The 25,453-nt window shown below is 40.8% G+C and overlaps 1 protein-coding gene across 1 annotated transcript in view; it reads left to right on the plus strand.

Annotated features, from left to right (window-relative positions):
- The window catches only part of LOC133133646 (GRB2-associated-binding protein 2-like), a 76,648-nt gene that overhangs the window by 32,373 nt on the left and 18,822 nt on the right, over positions 1 to 25,453 (plus strand). The window contains exon 2 of the mRNA XM_061249766.1: positions 4,902 to 5,202. Within this exon, the coding sequence (XP_061105750.1) occupies positions 4,902 to 5,202 (301 nt within the window). The remainder of the gene's footprint in view (positions 1 to 4,901; positions 5,203 to 25,453) is intronic.

The following is a 25,453-nucleotide window of genomic DNA, read 5'->3' on the forward strand; positions in this document are numbered from 1 at the left end:
GCGCTGCTAAATCCAGCCTGTCTTCGTTGCACTGTGCACAGCAATGTTCCTCAATCCGGCAAGAGGAAGTAAAATGGGAAGTCACCTTGTCTTGTGCAAGAGAAACAAAACAGTCTGTGAACAGGTCAGAATTGCTTTAGAATTCTTAGAATTACTTGTGAAAACAGAATAGCTTGGAAAATATATTGCAATACATCACAATGCTTGAGAAAATATACTAATTGTTGCTTTAGATATTGCTGTATAGTGCTCTCAGTAAGTATAGTGACAGGGACACAATTTGTTTTGGCTCTGTACTCCAGCACATTGGATTTGAAATAAAACAATGAATAAAGCAATGAATGAGGAAAAAGTGCAGACTGTCACATTTCATATTATGAAACAAATTAACATAATCTGAAATAATAATGTTGTCAAATTTAGAACCTGGTGGCAAATCCTATGCATTCAATGACTGCCTAAGGTGTGAGACTCATATACATCATCAGACACCTGGGTAAGTTCCTCGGTGATGCTCTGCCAGCCCTGTACTGTAGCCATCTTCATTTCCTATTAGTTTCTGGGGCATTGTCTTCAGGAAGTGCTTGTTCCATTGGATTCAAGACAGGTGATTGACTGAGATAAATCTGAGAGGTTGTTAAAGACCATACTGGCACCTTTGCCTGCTCTTTTATTATGGTTACATAATCAAGGGATCAGCCGTGTCTCCGTGATGTGCATAATGGGTGAAAAATGCGAATTGTAATTGTATGCAAGAAGGTTCCTTGTGAAAGACACAGGGGAGTTCCTTATTATACTCTTATTATAACGTAATCCTGTGTGTGTACGTGCGCGTGTGCATGCATGCATGTGTGTGTGTGTGTATGTGTGTGTGGCTTAGTGAGCATCCATAGCCGTTAGCAGAATGAGTGGAACATTTAAAATGACTTTTTTCTGTTCCTCCCCCAGATATGTGCTGTGAAATACCTCCTCACTTAATCTTTGACAGCGAGAGATGCCACTTTAAGGGTGGTGAGGGAGAGAGGGAGGGACAGGCTGAAAGAGGAGATGGAGATGGAAAGGGCAGAGGAAAAAAGCAAGTATGTGTGTGTGAGAGAGAAAGAGAGAGCGAGACCGAGCGACAGACAGCAGGATCCTGTGTGTCGGCAATGGGGGGGGGGGGGGGGGGGGCTTGGGGAGGATATGTTTCTCTGGCAGAGCGCCAGACTGTCGCTCCGTTCTCTTCCTCTGTCCGTCTTTGTGTATCTCTCACACACGCACCCAAACCGCCTCTAACTGCCAGAATCACCCAAACTACAAACTATTACAGCCACACAGCCAGCGTTAAACCTGCTGGCCTTAAAAACAGCAAGAACGGTATATTCCATACAAATCTCTGTGTGATTAGAATCATCCCAATCTTACTGTTTAATTAATATCATATTTTCTTCATATCATATTTTCTTAAGACTAACCATATGCATTAATTAAATGTATCCCTGGTAACTACTATATGTCCTTACCCAACTCAGTACTCCTGGGGCCTCATTTATAAACACCCAAAAAGAGATGTGAAAGGTACTTACACCTCTTTCCACATAAAAGTTGGGATTACAAAAACAAAATTGACGGGAGAACGTATGCACCTATAAGCAAACTGTGACCCATGCATAGGCCCTTGGAGAGAATGGGACTCAGATAGCAAAAAATAAAAATAATAAAGTCAAATGTTCTAATAACCCTTCTTACGCAATTAATTTCATTCCATTTGAAATTACACAACCTTCTAATCATATACATGTCATAAGGAACATCCAGGCCTCATCCAACATCCAACTTAATTCATTGCTATCCCGGTCCACGTACAGGTACTAACCTTGATTGAGTTTCTGGCAACCGGATGTTTCTGGAGGGAATTGGCTGACAGGTTGTGAATATCGCAGCCATCCCTAAGCTCCACCATGCCAGCCAACTGACACGCCAATACATAAGGTTTCCTTACACTGTGGGTGAACAGGCCAACATGAACACCAAATGTAATCGGCGCTGTTGACCGCACTCATATTGCAATAAGGGCACCAACTAAGAACAAATTTGCCTTCATTAATCGAAAGCATTTTTATTCCGTAAACGTCCAAATTATTTGTGAAGCAAATATGATTTTGACAAATGTAGTCACTCGATGGCCTTAACCCCCGATTCCTTTATTCTGTGACACACCAGCATAGAGAAAATTCTGTGCTTTATCATTGATATAGCATCTACTTTAAGATCGGACCATTTCAGCCATTGTACAACACTGAAGTGCCAGCATTGACAGCTACAGCAACATGCTGCCACTCGATAACAGGGCAGAGTACAGTATAAGACTTTCCTTGTGCACACATTTTCATGTTGACTGTGATTACCTACATTTTCATCTTTTGTGCGTTCGTCAACTTTCAGTGCACAGTTTTATCAATGAGGCGCCTGGGTCAAATAGGAAATTGTTTCGGGTTGAAATACTTTTATACACTTTAGTGAGCTTGTCTTCTGTATTGGAACCTAGGAAGTACTCTCAAGAACTGCAAACCGCACCTTCTGGTCCCCTTGGTTGATTCAATTGCACCAGGCAAGATCAATCCAGCACAGAAAATATTTCAGTCCAAAACAATTAGGTGTTTGACCCAGGTCTAGCCACGGAGTACCCGTGACAATGAGGTCAATTGGATTACCATCTACCTACTAGTTCACCCGACACCCTAGTTCATCTGCTGACAGGTTTAAAGCCGATTGTTTGAAAACCAGTCGTGTTAGCAACGTGAAGCTCACTGCTCTGCTCGGTCACATCCTTCAGTAGAGCCTGTGACACACATATGTAGCTGACGTACAGTAGAATCTGTTAGCATAACATTTCTTGTCTGCTGACCTACCCTTATGATTTACTATAACCATAACAAATACTATCAACAAGCATCGAACGATGCAACCATTTGCTGAGATTTTCCCAGGGCTGTTATGAAAAAAATCACAATCAATATAGCAAAGTATGAAGTCACTGATCTGGAAGCATGTGTTAGAAGTCCGGAAAGTACGGAAATGGAAAGTACATAGAGGCAGAATTTAGAAACTAAAAACATAAGGCCCTTGTGTTGAGCAACTTTCATCATTTGCTGCTATTCTACCAGTCTTTTTCAGGTTATATTGATTCAACATTTCAGTTAAGGTTTTATTACATTAAAAGGATTGGACTTTCCAAAGAGCACTTTCATTAAGTACAGTTTATCGTGACAAACTTAGGAGCCCTCTATATCTCTGTATCTGAACAATGGCTAACTTTGTCCTCACGTTGACCCCATTACTCTTTTCTTGGGTGCCTAAAGCCTGTTTTACAGCAGAAGACTGAAAGACATCAGAGAGAGTTTTCTCTAGCCTTATTTAACACCAGGTCAGGCCAGGCTGGGTGTGTTCCCCTCCCAAAAAATGCATTGTTTTAAAGGGAACATATGTTAATCGATTGGAAAAGTCTAAGCATTAGACTTTTGCTCCATGAGGTTTGATAGGCTACGTATGTTGATACATGGTCTACGATACAAGAAAGATAAACTTAGATATTCAACCATTTGATAAGATTTGATACAATTTGATTTGGTTTAATTTAACTCAGGTCAGTTTTATATGTTCAATTTAATATGTGTTGGCTTTGTTGTCAATATAAATTATTTATTCTATCACTATAATCTAATAATAATAATAATAATAATAATAATAATAGCTTTTTTTATATATCACTTTTAAAAACAAGTGTTAATTTAAATACAGTACAGTAAGAGTAATAAAATAGAGTACAGTATTTAAAAACCCAAAGGTATAAAATCTGATAAAAGTAATTGTATAAAAGTGTTTTCATTTGGGACTTAAAATACAAAATGACGTTGTTATTCAGACAGGGTATGGGGAAAGCCACATCACCTTTGGAACAGTCAGTTGAGCTCTGCCCTCAGACCTAAGGCAGTATGATATAGACCATGAATGGCTTTATAATGTATGTTATCAGTAACATTTTTAAATCAATGGTAAAATAGGGTAATGTGCTTACAAATTTTGGTTCTATTTAAAATCATTGCTGCTGCATTTTGGACTGACTGGAGGGAGGAATACACTGTAGCAAATTACAATAGTCCAAAATAGAGCTGATAAAGGCATGAATGAAGTCAGGGATTGGGAGAAAACGTCAATCTTAGAAATGACCCGGAGCTCTTAGAAAAACTATTTAACTACTGCTCGCACTTCAAAGTAAAAAATAATGCCTAGGTTTCAGGCAGATGGATTGATCACAACAGCAAATTAAGATGCTCTCGAAACTCATCACTAATGTCACCAGAACACAAGAGTCCAGACCCAAGGGATTGTTGAATCCTCCCCACCAGACAGATGGGTCATAGACGATTGCCTATATCACTATGTCAATTAATTCACTGTTAAAAAGCATTGTAAAAGTCAAAGTTTTTCCAAACTGATTTAAAGTTGTCAGGATATTTCATAGGTGAAATTGCTGAATGTTTTGTATGTGTGAATATACATATAACGCACGTTTTGTGTGTGATTGTGATGTAATATATCTTATGAGTGGGAAAGTAATGTAAAGCAGGTCTTGTATCTGTGTGAATGCAATGTTACGAGTGCTCTGTTTGTTCAAATGTTACGCATTACATGCCTTCTGTGTGTGTGTGTGGCATGTGCAAATGCAGTACCTTGTTTGCAAATGCAAGGTGTGCCTTGTTTGTGATTGTAAAGTCAGGCAGGTGTTGTTAATGAATGTAAAGTTTGGCGTGGTCTTGTTTGTGAATGCATAGTAAGGTGTGTCTTGTTTGTGAAAGTAAAGTAGGGTGCAGTGCATCTTGTTTGTGATTGTATAGTAAGGTGTGTCTTCTGTGCGACAGGCCTGGAAGAAGCGTTGGTTTATCCTTCGTAGCGGAAGGATGAGCGGGGACCCGGACGTTGTGGAGTACTACAAGAACGACCACTCCAAAAAGCCCATCCGCGTAATCGACCTGCACTGCTGTGAGCAGGTGGATGCCGGGCTCACCTTCAAGAGGAAGGAGTTCCAGGACAGCTTCGTTTTTGACATCAAGACCTCGGACCGCACCTTCTACCTGGTGGCTGAGACTGAGGACGAGATGAACAAGTGGGTTCGCAACATCTGCCAGCTCTGTGGCTTCAACCAGTCTGAGGAGAATCACGGTATGAAGCCCCCCACCGTTTAACAGTGCAAATCTCTGCTGTACAATCTAGCTATGCCAGCTTGACCTGCTTGACTAGCTTGAAAATTGAGCTGGGCAAGCTGGTCATAAGCTGGTCTAGCTGGGTATGAGCTGGTCAACCAGTTAGTGCTGGTACTTACATGTGTGTCTGTTTGCTTGGTTAAACATCTTCTTGGTTGTCTCTCTCGGCTTACCTGTCTGTGCACTGGAATGTCTATCTACCAGGTTTCTTTATCTGTGGACGTTCTTTCTGTGTTCTGCACAGCCCTCATTTTTCTGTACATCTGCAGTCTGTTTTTCACTCAGGTTCAGCTAAAGCAAGTTGCAGATGTAGAGTAATAGGTGCTTTGTTTATGTTAATAAGCAGATGTTTTGTTTGCATTTACGGCATTCAGCAGCTTAATTCTTTGTTCGCACAATCATATCTCTCTAGATATTTACTGAATTCTGGTTAAGTTTTTGAAAGGTACAATTGCAGCATGCTAACAGGGAATTAAAGCTGTATCTAACATCACAAGCCTGTTTTCCTAACGATTATACAACACTGCCCCCAACACACTACTGAATAATACAAAAAATTAAAACTGATGTTTATTAAAAGGTATTCTCCATTGTTATACTTCTATATGAGCGAAGCTCCATTTAATATTCACAGAATGTTGTATAACTCCATGGCTTGCAAATGAGCATGTACAAATATCTCCATGACACTGTCCTGCTCTAAACTGGTGGATATTAATGAGTATTGATTACATTCTGAATATTTTGGATGGCAGAGACATGCAATGAAGGCAAGGGAAAATTATATCATTGCAGACCTCGACCCAACCCCCACCCGACCTCCCGGTACCCCCCCCCCCCCCAATTCTGTTATTGCATTTGGGAATGTGAAATGGAGCATTGGAGCCAGTTGTAGGCAGTGTCTGAGAGGTTTATTGATTCTCATTCATTTTGTTTTGTGAAAGAATGGGGCTGACCTCTGTCACAATAGCTGCACTCGTATCGTTTTTTTTTGGAAAGCAGCACATTTACAAGTGTATAAAGGAAACATTTTACTTTCCTTGATGGTGAAAAGTTCAATCTCTTAAAGTACACTTCAAAGCATCTCGGCTCAACAGAAACTGATTTATCACGGGGGCAGATGTGTGCTTTTTGTGCGGCATTGTTAGACGTTGCTCTGGGTCAGGTTAAATGCATCCCCAAGTTTTTCAGTGCCAGATGCTGTTATATACCAACCACTGAAACACAGCCTTTTTATTTTAACTTGCCTTTTACAAGAAGGACCACAGTAGAAATATGTTTAATTATCTTACTGTGTTAATCTTGATCATCAGAAAATCATTGTACCATATGTGTATGATTATAGCATATGCAAATAAAGCTGGAGCTGTTGATTTTGACAGACAAAGACAGTAAGTTGTGTTGACAGTAGGTGATAAGTGACAGAGACACATGTGACATAGTTAACTTGCCCCGAGGATAGAGAAGAATTTGCCATGTGCGCAGAACAGCGACTGTGCTGTGTAATTTTAAATCAGGAGGTGGAAACATCATTAGAAGGCAACGTGACAAAGGCCTCCTCAGTGCATGACAAAGACTTGTCATTGTTTGATAACCGTAGTAACAGACTGTTTTCAGTGCTGTTGGGTGTTTGTCCGTGCTTGCACGTACTCTATTACAGGACTAGACTTCTGCCTGGAGAGTTTTTACTATGGCACTATTCACTATTTATAAGTTGAGCATAATGTATGTGCAGTTTGGACCATAGGATTATACACCACAAACCTATTTCCTTGTTATTTACGATGGTCATACTATGACAAAACTGGAACTTTCACCATATTAAGAGGAGACAAGAGAACATAATAATCTATTATTATTATTATTAGTAGTAGTAGTGGTAGTAGTAGTTGTAGTAGTAGTAGTGGTTTTTTATTATTATTAAGAGTTAGATGATGTTAATTAAAAAACCAATGAAAATGAAAGACCCTTTCCTTATAGATACCTAAATGGTAATGAATTTTAGAAACATAATTTTAAATTTACAGTGAAATTACCATTTAGTCACTGAGGCTGCCCTATGATTATTGTAAACGTGTATCAAGAAGTGGCACATAGTGCTGTGTATCCTCCTGACATCCCAGCTGTCCTTGCTGGCTCACAGACAGACAGAAGCATGCGCGCAAGAACATGCACAAAAGCATGCACATACATGTTTACATGTACACACATGCACAATGTATGCACTCACATATACCCAGACACACCCACACATACACTCAGTGACCACTTTGTCAGGTAGACCTGTACACCGACTGGTCAATGCAATATTTAATCAGCCAATCATGTGGCAGCATCTAAATGCATGAAAGCATGCAGACGTGGTCGGGAGGTTCAGTAGTTTTTCAGACCAAATGTCAGAATGGGGAAGAAATTTGATCTAAGTGACTTTGACCGTGAATTTATTGTTGGTGCCAGACAGGGTGGTTTGAATATTCGGAAACTGCTGATCTTCTGGGATTTTCACACACAACTCTCTAAAGTTGTGAAAAGTCTCTAAAGTTTGCAGAGAATGGTGCGAAAAACTAAAAACATCCAGTGAGCAGCAGTTCTGCAGGCAAAAATGCATTGTTATTGAGAGAGGTCAGAGGAGAAGGGCCAGACTGGTCAAAGCTGACAGGAAGGTGACAGTAACGCAAATAACCATGCATTACAACACTGGTATGCAGAAGAGCATCTCTGAACATACAATGCTTCAAACCTCTAAGTGGATAGGCAGTAGCAGCAAAAAACTTAATAATTCTAAAAAATAAGTAAATACCTAATAAAGTGTATGCACACATACAAACTCATGACCACACAAACACATGTGCACAAAAGCACATATGCTAATATTCATGCACACAAATACAGGCACTACACACATTCATGCATGGACACATGCACACATACACATGTGCACGCACATGCAAACACATACCACAAACACAGACACACTAGCCCTGTCCATATCCCAATTGCCTCAAACGCCCCCACCCCCTTCTCATTTTCAAAAAAGAAAAGGTTTGAGTTCACAAGTAACCTTCTGCCTCCCAACAAGTGGAAATCCACATGATTGTGGTGTGACATAGTTTGCCCCATGATTGAACTCCCGTATCTTATACGCGAAACCTTCTGCCCTGTGAGCACAGAGCCACGGACAATCAGCTTTATCCACACTAAAAGGTTTTCACACAAATTCTGCTGCAGTATTTTGTCGGTTAAGCCTTGGGGGGCCCCCCAGGAGGCCTGCTGCTTGAGTTGAAACACACCTACCTGGCCGTCAGAGGGGTAGAGACCTCGGTGCACATTTGCATGTTTTACTCCGCCTGCTGAACACTGCTGCGCAGCTCTCATTTACATTTACATTTTAGTCATTTGGCAGACGCTTTTAATCCAGAGCGCCTTGCAAGTGCATAGGTTCTTCCACTGGTTAAAAGCATCAAATCAATAACTCGTAAAATACACATGAAATACGCATGAAGAGCTGTTCTAAACAAGACAAGACTCTAACAAGAGCTAACTTGGAATTACATGGTTCTGTGCTATCTGAAACTGTTCTTAAATGTAATATTTCACCATTTTGCACATCATTCAATTCAGTACATTTAATGTCTGAAATTACATTTGTACATTTATTTCCAAAACAATTACAAATTCGACCCGGGTCTGCTGCCTACCCCTGCAGAGAGAATCTTTTCATACAAATCTCTGGATCTGTCTTTTCTGAGAAGAAACCATGCCTTTCTTATTTTTACTTGTTTTTATCCAGAGATGACTGTCTCAACCATCTTTATCTTGAAGATAAACTTTGTATCGAATCCGCTATGTTCTACCATTCTACAACAATGTGGTGTCTGGAAAGCAGAAACATGATTGGAACCCTGTGATTCCATAGAAGAACCATATATAGTTCAAGTGTTCTTTGTCGGGCAAAATGGTTCTTCATCTGGGAGCTTTCACACTTCATACCTATGATAGATAACTAAAAAGGTTCCTCTGTGGGCGGGCTGCCCAATCATGTGCCATGGAGGGCCAAGAGTATGCAGGGTTTTATTCCAACCAACCTACTGTATAATCCAGCAATCCCAGCTTGGTCCAAACTGGTCATAAAGCTGGTCTTGGTTTTGTGGCTATATGCAGCCGCGCGTAGCCTACGTGATGACGTTGATCGATTGCTAAAGATGTCCGAATTTAATTTATTTCGTAAACTACACTCACCGAGCACATTATTCGGTATTTACTGGGCTTAAAGTTCTCAGCCACAGTGCGACAGTATATTGTTGCAAAATAAAAAAATTAAAACTTTTTAAAATTATAGTATATACAGGAGGAATTTAATCCCGTGTAATATATCAATATGATAACATCCCTTCTTTTGTCACATACTTAAAACGTCTTAAAACGTAGCCTTTCATAACGGGATCCTACATGTCTTTATTTTTGTTCTGGATGCGTCCTATCCAATCGCGTTCATTCTTCCATTTCCTATGATGTGCGAGTAAGGCAGCTTTTTCATCAAATGAGTACGGAGCTACTGTCAGTCCGTCAGTCACCGCGTCAGTGGATCCTACATGTCTTTATTTTTGTTCTGGATGCGTCCTATCCAATCGCGTTCATTCTTCCATTTCCTATGATGTGCGAGTAAGGCAGCTTTTTCATCAAATGAGTACGGAGCTACTGTCAGTCCGTCAGTCACCGCGTCAGTGGATCCTACATGTCTTTATTTTTGTTCTGGATGCGTCCTATCCAATCGCGTTCATTCTTCCATTTCCTATGATGTGCGAGTAAGGCAGCTTTTTCATCAAATGAGTACGGAGCTACTGTCAGTCCGTCAGTCACCGCGTCAGTCTTCCTGCTGTGCACGAAATTCAAGGTATCCACTGAAACATGGAAGCGAAGTTCATTCAAACTCCGGAAGACACCAGGGTTGAAAGGGTGAAAAATGAATGGAGATGGGCTTTGGTTAAATAAAATGGTGGGGACGGGCAACCGCTTAACACTTGATGCAAGAAACTCTGTGAAGTTGTTTCTGCACGGTGTGTGACAGGAAACACGGCAGTAGCAATGTTTATCTGAGTTGAAAAAAATGAATGTTTTCCTTAAATGCTGATGATATTGGCTAACGTTGGATTAAAAAATGTAATGAAAAAAAAAATATCCGACGTCAAACAGCGGCATTTGCCAGTTTAAAATGTCATCACGCAGTTTGTTATTGAATCATTATCAAATTGGAAAGTGACTAATCGTAACTCCATGAAATACCAGCATTACTTGTCTCATATTTAGTTAATTATTAACCTAATTGTTGGTGTTGCGAAACCATGACTTTAAGTGTTGTGTGTTCAGAGATGCTCTTCAGCATCCCGCTGTTGTAATGCGTGTTTATTTGCGTTACTGTCACCTTCCTGTCAGCTTTGACCAGTCTGGCCCTTCTCCTCTGACCTTTCTCAATAACAACGCATTTTTGCCTGCAGAACTGCTGCTCACTGGATGTTTTTCGTTTTCGCACCATTCTCCGCAAACTTTAGTGACAGTTGTGTGTGAAATAAGTAGACTAGCGGCAATTTAGAGTATTTAAATTCGACGAATAAGCACACCAGCTATTCTGTACAATACATTTCAGGCACATAATTTTTTCTTGCTTTAAGCCCTATATTTATTAGAACTGCTGCTCACTGAATTTTTGTTTTGTTTTTTGCACCATTCTTTGCAAACTCTAGAGACTAGTATGTGTTCCCCATTCTGATGGTTGATGGTTGAAAACTGTTCATGACTTTTTGTGTTGAGTTACATTTTTATGCTAATTTATTTATTGTGATATTTACAATACGATACTTTTTGTGCAAGAAACAAACAAACAAACAGTGGGTAGTGCAAAGGTCACAGTAGATGAGGTGAAGTGAAATATATGTGTATATATATACAGTGGGGCAAAAAAGTATTTAGTCAGCCACCAATTGTGCAAGTTCTCCCACTTAAAAAGATGAGAGAGGCCTGTAATTTTCATCATAGGTACACTTCAACTATGAGAGACAGAATGGGGGGAAAGAATCCAGGAAATCACATTGTAGGATTTTTAATGAATTAATTGGTAAATTCCTCGGTAAAATAAGTATTTGGTCACCTACAAACAAGCAAGATTTCTGGCTCTCACAGACCTGTAACTTCTTCTTGAAGAGGCTCCTCTGTCCTCCACTCGTTACCTGTATTAATGGCACCTGTTTGATCTCGTTATCAGTATAAAAGACACCTGTCCACAACCTCAAACAGTCACACTCCAAACTCCACTATGGCCATGACCAAAGAGCTGTCAAAGGACACCAGAAACAAAATTGTAGACCTGCACCAGGCTGGGAAGCCTGAATCTGCAATAGGTAAGCAGCTTGGTGTGAAGAAATCAACTGTGGGAGCAATTATTAGAAAATGGAAGACATACAAGACCACTGATAATCTCCCTCGATCTGGGGCTCCACGCAAAATCTCACCCCGTGGGGTCAAAATGATCACAAGAACGGTGAGCAAAAATCCCAGAACCACACGGGGGGACCTAGTGAATGACCTGCAGAGAGCTGGGACCAAAGTAACAAAGGCTACCATCAGTAACACACTTTGCCGCCAGGGACTCAAATCCTGCAGTGCCAGACGTGTCCCTCTGCTTAAGCCAGTACATGTCCAGGCCCGTCTGAAGTTTGCTAGAGAGCATTTGGATGATCCAGAAGAGGATTGGGAGAATGTCATATGGTCAGATGAAACCAAAATAGAACTTTTTGGTAAAAACTTGTCGTGTTTGGAGGAGAAAGAATGCTGAGTTGCATCCAAAGAACACCATACCTACTGTGAAGCATGGGGGTGGAAACATCATGCTTTGGGGCTGTTTTTCTGCAAAGGGACCAGGACGACTGATCCGTGTAAAGGAAAGAATGAATGGGGCCATGTATCGTGAGATTTTGAGTGAAAACCTCCTTCCATCAGCAAGGGCATTGAAGATGAAACGTGGCTGGGTCTTTCAGCATGACAATGATCCCAAACACACCGCCCGGGCAACGAAGGAGTGGCTTTGTAAGAAGCATTTCAAGGTCCTGGAGTGGCCTAGCCAGTCTCCAGATCTCAATCCCATAGAAAATCTTTGGAGGGAGTTGAAAGTCCGTGTTGCCCAGCGACAGCCCCAAAACATCACTGCTCTAGAGGAGATCTGCATGGAGGAATGGGCCAAAATACCAGCAACAGTGTGTGAAAACCTTGTGAAGACTTGCAGAAAACGTTTGACCTCTGTCATTGCCAACAAAGGGTATATAACAAAGTATTGAGATTAACTTTTGTTATTGACCAAATACTTATTTTCCACCATAATTTGCAAATAAATTCTTTAAAAATCAGACAATGTGATTTTCTGGATTTTTTTTTTCTCATTTTGTCTCTCATAGTTGAGGTATACCTATGATGAAAATTACAGGCCTCTCATCTTTTTAAGTGGGAGAACTTGCACAATTGGTGGCTAACTAAATACTTTTTTGCCCCACTGTGTATATATATATATATATATATATATATATACATACATACATACACACTCAGTGGTTTATGTGAACATTAACTGAAGCTCCTGACGCTTATCTATATGAGTGTATCCATTGTACTGCTGTCACACAAATGGCTGATTAGATAATCGCATGAATAAGTAGGTGTAATAATGTAAAAATGTTCCTAATAAAGTGCTCTGTGAGTGTACATAGCGCACTACATGGACATTCACTAGTTAAGGATTAGTAATTAGCGAATAGTAAGCCTTTTCGGACACAGCCCTAGTTTCAGCTGTTTTTTTCAGCAGGGTACACCTTCAACTGGAGAGGAGGGAAGTAATTAGTTAAATCAGCTATAAAGAGGTGATTGGCTGGAATGAAAACCTGCATATTCTGAGCCCTCCATGATTGGGCGCCCTTGCTCTCTGGACACAGGTCATTTCTCGGAGAATGTATGGTTGGCCCCATAGAATTACGCGGTGCACTCTATACTTGCTTCCAGTTTGCCCTTGAAGGAGAGGATGCCGAATTATGTTTTTCAGAACAGATGGGGAGGACGCCATGCTGATTGTTCTGTTAAATAGACCAGAAAATTCAAAGCGCTGACTTATAAAAATGTGATCGCGTGGAGATTGTTTGCTTCATACGCACGAGTGACTGTTTACTCTGGGACCAATTCTGCTTGGCTGTCTCACCTGGGGGAGAACTGGGTCACAGTCAGCCCCCAAAATGGAGCAAAAAGTTTATTTAAACGGAAATGGCGGTGCTTTGAACATCCTGTTGCAAACCATGGGCGGACTGACTGACGTAGTTACGGTTTGCTACTATGACATCTGTTTGCTACTATGGCATTCCCACCAAACGGGAACAAACATACTGTAGCTCAAAGCCTGTTACAAAATGTTGCACACCGTTGAGAGGAAACATATAGTTCAGGGGTATCCAACTAAATTTTAAAGAGGTCCAGTTAGGGAAAATCTCCTCAAGCAAAGGTCCGGAACATCATAATGTCTAACTTGCATTATGACAACGCCTGTAATCAACAATGGACTGTTAAATGAAGGAAAATACAAGTTAAAAAACATTTCAACAACATTTATTGGTAACATTGAAACATAATACGCTACTTTAGATATAGCCTGTGTACAATCTTCTTCCATCATCAAGTTAAAGAAGGGCTACATTTAAAAATGAAAGAGAAAATAAATAAAATAGCTAAATTGTGAATCTTAAAACAAAGATTCACAATTTAATTTCAGAAAAAATAAAATAAAGTGTAGCAGCAGCTTGAGTTTCCCTTTTTCTTTAACTTTCACATCTCGACTTAACAGTCTCAACCAATTTTACAACGGATAGATCTCAAAACATCTTAACAATTTTACAGTTTCTCTTTCTTTCCCTCTTATATTCCACTTCCCCACTTTCTGTTGTTCAGTGAGAGAATTGAGCTCTAGCTTGTCCTGCCAGGATTTTAAATCTGGGCTCGAATGGTGTCAGGGCCATTCTCATACTCATGTGCAGGTGCTCATTGGTGAGCCTGGAACAATATTTCGTTTTAATTATGTTCATGGTGGAGAAAGCTGCCTCACAGCTGTATGTGGAGCCAAACATGGTCAAGATGTACAGGGCTACTTTCCTCAGACCTGGGAATGCTGTCTCAGAGACCATTTGGAGCCAGAAAGTGGCAGGGTCAGTTCTTCCAAACTGCTCTTTCAGGGCCACATCTGCTTGGAGATCAACCAGTTGCATCTGGAGAGGCCCAGCATTTGCCCACTTGAAGTGCTGTGTGACTTCCTTTGAGAACCCTCTGACATCGGTGATGAGAAATGGGTTCTGAATATGAGCTGCTCTCCAAAGCTGAAGCTGTCAAAACGTTTTCAATCAGTTTATCAACAAAGTCAACAAAACAAGACACATCTCTCTGTCCCTGAACCTGTTCCTGCACTGCTGGGAAGTGTGCACAGTCTCCCTGCAGGTCTTCTTTGAACACCTCAAGTTTCCTCTGAAAGGAGCGGACAGCAGTCATCAGTTCACAAATTGAATTGCCCTTGCCCTGTAGCTTCAAATTTAGTTCATTCAGGTGTGAAGTGATATCAACCAAAAAGGCCACATTATCTATCTTTTTCTCATAATTTAAAAAGAGAGAAAAGTGTGTTGCTTTCTGACTTGTCAGCTCCACCAAGAAAGCCATTAATTCCCTTCTGATGGACCAAAATCGCTCCAACACCCTGCCTTTGCTGAGCCATCTCACATTGTTGTGAAGCAAAAGATCATCAGCATTTGCATTAACTTCTCTGAGGAATTCCCTGAGCATGCGATGCTGACAAGAAGAGGATGCCCTGAGAAAATTTATCATTTTCATCATTGTGTTCATCACCTCAGCATGCTCATCTGACAGGGTGGAGCATAGGACAGATTGATGAATGATGCAATGGTAAGAGATTAGCTCAGGATTGTCCTTTTTCATTCTTGCCACAGCTCCTTTCTCTCTGCCTATCATGGCAGGGGCTCCATCTGTGGTTATTGAAACCACCTGGTTTGGATCTATTCCTCGCTTTGTTAACATCTCCTTAATGGCCAGGTAGATGTCCTCTCCTCTTGTACTGGTCTGAAGGGAAGTTACACCTAACAGGTCTTCACAGAACTCATTCTTGTCTTTGTTGAGGAACCTTGCATAAACTAACAGCTGAGCATTGTCAGACACATCAGTGGACTCATCTACAGCCAATCCTACGCATGGTGTCTTATGAATGGCTTCATCCAGCTGGGCTAGCACATCCTGGGCTAATATTTCATTTTTCTTTGTGGCTGATGATGCTGACATAGGTATTTGCTTTATTTTGTCACAAAGCTCTTCTTTTTGTTTACCCTCAAGTAATGTTTCAGCTACTGCACGCATGCACTCCTTGACAACACCTACGTCTGTAAAGGGCTTTTTGTGTTGACCTAAAATCCAAGCAACTTTGAGGGAACATTCATGAGCACGTTGTTGGGCAGTGAATGAATGTGTTAAGATCCTGGTGGGTTGATCGTATTGGGCTCTGAGACTGCTAATTTTCTGGGACCTCAGTTCAGAATGGGGTGGGTATGATTGTTCAAAAGCTTTGTGCTTTGTCTCATAGTGGCGTTTCACATTGCCACTTTTAATAAGTGCCACGGTCTCTGAACATATGAGACACACTGGATTTGTGCTCCTGATGGGAAGAATGAACATGTATGCGTCGGTCTATTCTGCCTTGAAAGCTACTTTTCTCGTCTTAGAAAGCGCCATAGTTTTTTTACATCTCCTGACTCCCACTCACTTGCCTGTCCGTCTTCTCTCCCTGTATCGTTACTTGTATCGTTAATCTTCTCGCCTGTCACTCGCCTCTCACCTTTTTCTTCTATCTGCATTCAGAGTCACTCGCAATGTTGATCGCTTTGAATGCACAGATTTTATTGGCTGAGTAGCATCACGTGGATGGATTGACTCGCACATGATTGGTTTGGTCAACTAATCCAGTGCCATAAACTAAAATCTCGAAAGCTGGGCCGCTTAAAATATAAAAAAAAATTAAAAAAATAAATAATTTGTTGACTATTGGTCCGGGTCCGTATGGGATGGCGTCTGGGTCCGGACTCGGACCGCGGTCCGCCTGTTAGTGACCCCAGATATAGTTCAACCCAGAACACATAGCAAAACATTTTCCGATTGAACATGCCCCAGGTGTAGAGGTGAAGTGGGTAGAGCCAAAGGGAGTAGCAACCCCAATTCTTAGCTATTAATGGCCAACGTGCACGTACCAGACCTAACCGCTTAATACAATATTTTTGTGCTCACCACTAAAATAAAAACAGTTATCCAGTCTAATTATATCAGTGCACAAATGGATTTGGACAGTGAAGTCCTGGTCTTTACTTATTGAATCACATTAATTATGTTCCCTGCAGTAAAGTGTATGTGTGTGTGTGTGTGTTTGAGAGCATGTACTTGTGTGTTGTTGTTTGTGTGTGTGTGCTCATGCCAGCAGACATGCTTTTTCTATGGCATGCATACAAGGGCGTGCCTGATTTTGTGAGGGGTGGTGTAGAGGCAGCTGGTATTAAAACTCTGACCCCCCCCCCCCCAGATCCTAATGCATTTCAGCTGCTATTGCCAAGGTCACCCAAGGTCAGCAGAGCAGACCAGCACTCAGCTGCCGCATGCTGTTCTTCCAATATGCCCTTCACCACCATCGATTTCTGCTCTAACAGAGAGACATGCTGCCCTCTCTCTCTCTCTCTCTCTCTCTCAGACCTATACTCCAATGAGCTAGACTGGAGGGTGAGGGGAGGGCAGCATCTCTCTCTCAAATTATAATTCAAATTGCCAAAGCATCCACTGACATAACATAAGCATAACAGATAGGCAATAATAACTGAACTACTATCAACAAAATAAATGAAATGCAGAAGACAAATACAATTCTACATCTAGAGGATGACATATTCAAAATGGCAATGGACTATGATAATTTTGCTTCCTGGTATTGATGTCTCTCTCTCTCTCGCTCTCTCTCTCTTTCTCTCTCTCTCCCCCTCTCTCTCCTTTCTCTCTCTCACTCCTCTCTCTCTCCAGTGAGCTAGAGTGGAGGGTGAGGGGAGGGCAGCATGCTTCTCATCACATATCCGCTCTGGCTGTCAGTTTAATGCTAACTCCGGTGGAGGCTTGCCAGACAGGAAATTGGTATCATTTGCCATTCATGCCATTTGTGAGGGGCAACCGAGGACACCAATTAAGTGCGATTTAAAGGGCTTGTTGTTTGCTGGACCTTGTCGGCTCCACTGCAGAATCTTTATTCAGTGTCTCGGAATATCTTTGAAAAATATGTAGGCATTTCCGTTATTTATTCTTCAACAGTAATATCACGTGCAGATTGCTGTGCATTGTGTGGTTATTTATGTACAATATTAATGATCAAAAATATAAGCATGTTATTCGTAGTTTTATTAATCTAGGAAAAACCCATTGAGACAGAAATCTCTTTTGCAAGGGGGATCTGACATGAAACTCAACAATACAGTTGACAGAATGTACAAGCATCACTGGTGAATGAGACAGAGATATAATGATAATTAATGGTAGAGCAGAGGTTAAAAGCAAGAGTAATGGTGAGTGCTGGCTTTTCTTTTTTGTATGATATTAACTAAGAAAATGATCCGAGAATAAACTGGTCCCATCACTTTTTCCTGAATATCTCTATCTGCTTGCAGTTTTCCTTTCTTAAGGATTGTGCCGCCATAGGTGTGTGGCATCCTTTTCGACACCCTACGATGCCGAACACAACCACCTCTGTGCCTGGCGAAAGAGCTCAGGTTTTTTCATCTGATCATAACACCCTGTTCTAATTGAAGTTCAGCATATTTCTTATAAATTCCACTGTGCATTATTTACTTGAGCTATCCATTACACTATGGTATATCACTATTTTATAGTGTTCTTATGTGTTCAGTCTCAAAGCCAACCATAGATTCACATTGCTTTGGTTTTTTACACATTCCTTCACATTCTTTCCTCCCCCTTTAATTTTTCTCCTTGATTGCGGTCGTTCCTCACTTTTTGTGTTTTTCTTTCCCAATTCCTGTTTTGCAATTGGGAAGCTGGATGCCCTAGTGCTAAAAAAGACTAATGGGTTACAAATTCACCATCCACCGAGACAAACCTCTGTGTTTCCGTCAACACTTTCCACGTTGAACTCAGTTCCACAGCATTACAGCTGATATTTAATGGCATATTTTCATTGTTTCAATTGGCTTCTTTTCCTCTCAAAAACATTTCACAATTCCAATTGGACGATGGCAAAAATGCTGCAGAAGCTGCATTTTCTTCCGGACAGCATCATCTGTTTATTCAGCTGTATGCTTTTAACATAGCAGGTCAGCTCAAGTGCTTTGGCTTGAAGGGAATGAAACCTGCAATTTTTCAAGATTTCAAGACCTCGTGAACACTATAGTTCACACTATGTGCAGTGCACATTTCTCTTTAGGGGGTAAAGAACCTTAGCTGTGTATATACAGGTAGCTGTGTGATTTTGGTTCAGTAACCTGTATTGTTGAAATCTCAGGTGATCTTCAGGACTTTTAAAAGTAATCTAATCAGCCAATGGCCGGTTCAGTTGTTTTTCAGACCAAGCATCTTGACCATCTTGGCTTTGACCCTGGAATGACTATTGGTGCCAGACAGGATGGTTTGAATATCTCAGAAACAGCTGATTTACAGGAATTTCCATACACAACAGTCTTTAGAGCTTACAGAGAATGGTGTGAAAATCCAAAACATCCAGTAAGCGGCAGCTCTGTGGACGAAAACACCTTGTTAATTTGAGAGGTCAGATGTGAATGGCCAGACTTATTCAAGCTTACAGGAAGTCGGCAATAACTTGTTACAACAGTGGTATGCAGAAGAGCAGCTTTGAATACACGCATCAAACACATCAAGTGGAGGGGCTACAGCAGCAGAAGACCAATAAATCTAATAAAATTGGTCAGTGAGTGTACAGGATATACATATAGTATTTCAATACATATTTAACTGGTCTTTTCCCTGTCATGTCTTGTATAACTTTTAGTCCATTAGATTGTTGTTCAGAGATGTTTGTGGAGGGTTATGTTCATTCAATTTTCCTCTTACCTTGAGAAAAGCATGATGATTCATGGGGATGGGAGAATTAACCCCGAGAATGGTAATGGGTTATTACAACCTGTTCCCTATCTTGAAAATTATGGCTACAATTGATGAATTGTTAAATGCTAACTGCATGAGATGGCTGTTGTAACATGTGAACTTTCCTAAAGCAATTACATGTCCTGATCAATTGTAGGTGCCCCAGATTTCTATTTGTGTTTCAGTAATAAATGTAATTATGCAACATTAAAATTAGATTAAAGAATCCAAAAATAGCTTTTTAGTATGTGTGGAAGATTTTGTGCTGGGCCAGGACACAACCCTTTGAAACTGGCTACTTTCAAAATGAGTTTAAATCTCTTTATATCTCTTCCTGCTTCAAATTGTGAACCTCTGAGACTTGCAGACTAATTTAATTTCATTACATGGATATTTCTTCTCAGAAATCTGGTGTATTAAAGACATTTTCTGGGAGAATTACTTTTGAACTGAGATGTTCTTTGACCTTTGATGGCAGTCACTCAGTCTAGTCTAACACTGGGTTATCTCTATAATGATAAATCCCTCTAGTTTTCTAATATGAAAAGTAGTGCTGCATAGTGCCACATTTGCTGGTCACCAGTTCCATTGTAATACTTTAATCTTTATGTTTTATAAATATTTAGTGGCTCTGGAATAAAAAACGGGCACAACGCATTGTGGTTTCCAACCCTTTCCCTGTAGATTGCTTCACTGAGGCCAAATTAATCATTTTTCCCATTACTGTCAGTGGAGAGACATAATCACCCTCTCCTGTGAGCCAGACTCTAGTACTTTTGGGAGACAGTACTGACTGGGGCTGGAGAGAGGAATCCATCAATTGAGAGGTTGTAGAGGAAACACACATGCACACCCACTCACACACAAACAAACACGTGTGGACTCACACACTAACCCACATCCGGGCACACACACATAAACACACGCACAGATATGTGCGCACACACACAGACACACACACACACAGTCACGCTTGTGCTCATACACACAAACACACATGTGTGTGGGGAAACGCACACTACGCTGTACAGTATATAGTCATGTTATTGATGTTATTTATGCATAGCAGATGTCCCAGATCTATCATGCTTTCTGTAACCTTCAACAATTTTTCTTTTTTACGCGAGTGGTCTAAATGAACAGAAATCCTGGGGGGTAAATTGACAGGGTGGGGGCCACTCTGTTACAAGTATAGAGCTCTCCCACCCCTAGTGTTGGAGGTGTTCTTTTGCCATGGAGTATGGGGTGCAGGGTGCAGACAGTGAGAGATTGGCTCTTGGCAAACAGCCAAATCCTCCACCCCCTCCAGATCAATATGTCTGCCTCTCAGTTTCCCCTTTCAGAGCGAAATGAGAACCACCACTCCTCAGGGGAAGAAGCCACTTTTTAGTAGATGCCAGTTTATAGTCCAGTGGCAGAGTGTCGCTCAACTGAAATCGCAGAACGTTCATGAATGTTCTATTGTCACCCGACATAGACGGTGGTATAAAACTATAAACGCACTCCAGTAGCCCAGAGTACAAACCAAATAACCGCTGCGACCAGCGGCACTCTGTCACTGGACTATCAACAAGAGTGAGCCTCCTAAAATGTAGCAGGATAAGAACACATCATGTACACACCGATTTACATCATTTACAATGTATGTATTTAGCCCATGCTTTAAACAAAATTGGCTTACAGAGTGTGAACTTTTTACCCAATTGCACCAGGCAAGATCAATCGAGCGCAGAAAAGTATTCAATCCAAAACAATTTGACCCAGGTCTGTGGTGCCTGTGGAAAACAACCAGTGATGCTGTCCTTTGGACTATGTGATGGGACATGGGTGGATAAGAGTTGGTGCCATTGTGCTGAAATGATGAGACCATGTCAATGACCTACAGACTACGGGGCTATTCAACTCACAGTCTTCAGAACCAATTGTGGTCCTTTCAGAATTGGGGAAAAACTGTTATGTACGGTGCAGAGAACCCAGACGCAGACCACAGGATAATCCAAAAATCGAAGTTTAATGTTCAGCGGTCAAAAGCCAAGAGATCCAGTACAAAGCCAAGAACGAAAAGCAAAAGAATAGTCGAAAAAAACAAGCGAGAGGTCAAAATCCAGGAAATCACAGGGCGAAGGTACAAAAGGGCAAAAACAAACTCGTAGTCAAAAAATACAAAACAACACGTCGAAAAACCAGAAGATCAGATGAGCAAACAAAACAAGAGGGCAAGGCAGGTACGGAAGTCAAGGCAAAGGGGTGTCTATCATGAATCTCAATAATAAGGCTTACACAAAATCGGCACTTACTAAGATCAACGTTCTGACAAAGAAGCATACTGAGAATGAGGTTTAAATACAAGAGGGAAGTTGACAATCTAGGCGGGGCAGAGAAAAAGGTGGGCTAAACAAACAGACAACAGGTGGGGAAACATAATAGGGTAATAACATAATAACGGGAGGGAGACGAAAGCGGACTGGATGCACGAAACAAAACATGTAAAACATACGGCTCCGGATTAGGGAGTAGACATTTGCATAGTTTGAAGACGTAGTGATAGTTAGAGACAGGTGCGAACACTCCGCTGAAACTAAACGAGTAATCAGGGATAGCATAGGGAGGCAGAGTTACAGAACAGTGCAGAAATACTAAGAGATAGCATTAGTGAGTTAGTTACATGAATATTTCTAAACTACCCAATAAAAGTGATTGTTAGTTAGTTAGTTAGACAGACAGTAAGTGTATTAATCGGACAAAACCTAGATTAGTAGTAGTTAGTAAGAATCGTGCTTTAGAACATTTAACTACCAAGAAAAAGCAGGAAGTAAGAATCGCGAGTTTTAGAAAAAATGTTGAAAACCCGAAAACTACCGTAACCACCCGAATAGTGGAACACGCAGACAGGGGAGTGACTAGACTGGTAAACATTCAGACGCAGACATAACAGGGGAGGACAATAGAGAACTGTAATGGAAAACATAAACCAGGTAACTAAGAAAAATGAATAATAAACCAGAATAAACATGAAAACATACAGAACAAATACAGAAACATTACAAAAACTGCATTGCATTAATTGTATAATAAATATTACATGGAAAACGTTATAGAGTGAGCTTCATAACCACAGGTGAATGGTTCATTTCAAATCTAAAACTGGAGTACAGTTGTTGTGACCTGATTTGTCAGCCCCCTCTTCCGCACTTGAGCCAAAGGACTGTCAGCTGCCTGTAATCCATGATCAAACTTCCTACCCCCATCTATCCCCCCACCCCACACTGGGCCCTCTACCCTACAGGCTTTTGGGACCTAGTGGAAACACAGGCTCCCTCAGAAGGCTCGGTGAAAATGTCAGCTAGTGGCATATATTTGATTTAACCCTGCTTTGACTGTATTGACAGGGTTTGTTCCGGGAAGGTGTGAGTCAGATTTAAAAAATTTTTACTTAATTGTAGTCCAATTTTTTTTTCCCTGGAGGAAAAAAACTAGACTACAATTCAAGAGGAACATCCAAGAGGAAGTCTGATATCAGCCTTCCGGACATTTCCGATGGTCAGCAAAGGTCAGCAGCATTTGTAGGACACTTGGAAAAGGGTGAAAACCACCAAAGCCTTTAGCCATTTTGAGCCTCCAAAGTCAAATAGAGGACATTTACATTTAGCAGACACCCTGATCTATGGCACCTTACACGGTTTACATATTTTACATACAGTTAATTTATACATCTTTTTTAATTTTTATCTTTTATATTTTAAGTTTTTTGATACGCCTGGTGTCCTGTTTAGATAGTAATACAATAGTCATATTATAAAATGACTCAATTATGCTATACACATCCAATAAGTAAAACTACAAAAAAATACATATAATAAATAAAAGACAAACAATAATAATAATCATAATAATTATTTTAAAAATGTTTTTCAATGTTAAATAAAGATATGGTGTTGGGAGTGTGTGGTGGTTAAGTGGGGAGGGGGGTGTCACTGTGTGTTTATCTACTTCTCTTAGATGTGTGTAGTGAGTAATGTCTTTATATTTGTGTTTTCCATAAATCTGCCTCTGTCTTGGAATTTATGCACCTTGATATTTACTGAAGCAATTCCGGTGAAGCACCTTTGAGCCTGTAAATTCTGAATTAGAAGTTTCACTACAGTTATTTAGCTGGAGCTTTTATCCAAAGGGACTTTATTCAAAGGGAGTTTTATTAGACAAACAGTGGACAATGCCCCCTGGAGAAATGTGAACAGCTGCATGGATCTTCTCATGGCTATAATAGGGCTGGAACTTTCCGGGTCCCAGTCATGTACCTTAGCCACTTGGTTACAGGCTGCCCTAAGTTCAGTTACCTGTCTCTTATACTTTTTTCACACAATGAGTGGTCAATGTGTAGAATAGCTTGCCAGTACATGAGCGGAGGCAGAAACACTGGGGGTTTTCAAGACCAGGCTTGATACAGTGTTAGATACTATTTAGCCTTCAGGCAAACTAGGCAGTAGGTACACTTAGGGGTCGAAAAAAGGCAAGCTTTGCTGGGCTGAATGGCCTGTTCTCGCCATTACGTTATGTTATGTTATGTTACTGCCACCCAGGATGTGGGGTCGTGCTGAAATGGAAGAAATAGTGGGATCCCCCCACTGCTCTTTGGGAAAAGGACAGATCAGGCATGGGCCTTGGTTCTGCCATTGGGATTTTTTCCCTGCTGTGTCTTTACAGCATTGGGTTTGCTTGAGAGCGGCAGCATCTCAGAGCTGAAAATAGACTGGCTATTTTCAGCTCTGAGATGCTGCTCCTCTCAAGCAAACCCAATTCCCTGCAAGTATTGATATGATGTCCACCAGAAAAAATATACATATGTTTTATATTCCTATTTGTAATCACATTTCCAGTTAATGATTTTCCATCTGAGTATTTGTGGTCCTCCATTCTGGTTCTTTGTCCCATAGCGACGACAGTGATTGCTGAGGAACTGCTGGCCACCTAGTTGCTATCAATGAAAATGGCCAATGGAAATTTGTTGACTGGTCTAAAACATTGGTTTTAGTTACTCATACAGTCACAGCCAAGTGAAATATCAGCAATAATATATTTTCAAAAGCCATTTTTAAGAAAATCACCCGAACACGTGTCACACGGACACTGCTGGGAGGGAGATGCGGCACTTGTCACCTCGCATGGAGAGAGAGAGCGCCCACACCAACACAAATAAATAATAAAAAGTCTTCGCCCTTCCCCCTCATGGGTTCCAGGCAAAAATATTGAGCTAAAACAATAAATTACAATAAAAAGGCAAAAAAAAGGAAAACCGAGCGACGGCTTTTCAGCTCACTGCTCGGAGCTGGCCACTTTTCTGCCTCCCTTTTGCGCACTGAACTGATGGATAAACTAAATTAAATTAAAACTCAACCACAAAACTGGTTCTCTCTGAGTGTTCTCCGGGTCTCGGCCATGCACTGTGGAGACGATCACACTTTAAGCAGTTATTAAGTTAATGCAATCCAGGTGCGTGTGCTCTCTCCACTGGCAGGCGTGGCCGAGAAAATTCGGCTATCCACCGGACCGAACTTCACAATATGATCATGTGATTATTGTGAACCAAAGTTTTTAGTCTCTGCTCCTAACTTTAAACACTATGCTCTGTTGACCCCTGGGAGCTCACCCCCACAGTGTGTGTGAATGCATCTCAGAACAGTAATAATGACCAAAGTAAGAATGTGTAAATATTACTGCTCCCTGCCAGACCTGGGTTATATGTGAAGTACATTAACTCTAGATGCAGACAGAAGTTTACCTAAGGAAACATATAGCCATAATATACAATCATATGTAAAAAGAATTTAGTTCTGAATGCAATTGGAAATGTCTGTACTTTCAGAATTGTCTGTACTCTCATGGAATTTTATCTAAAGTCACTTGAAAAACAAAAACAATGATTTAACCAACTATAGATTTATCATACCATATTCATTTGATTTGATGGTATAGTTTTCCAGTTATGT

Source organism: Conger conger, chromosome 7 (assembly GCF_963514075.1).
Source record: "Conger conger chromosome 7, fConCon1.1, whole genome shotgun sequence".
Lineage (NCBI taxonomy): Eukaryota > Metazoa > Chordata > Actinopteri > Anguilliformes > Congridae > Conger > Conger conger.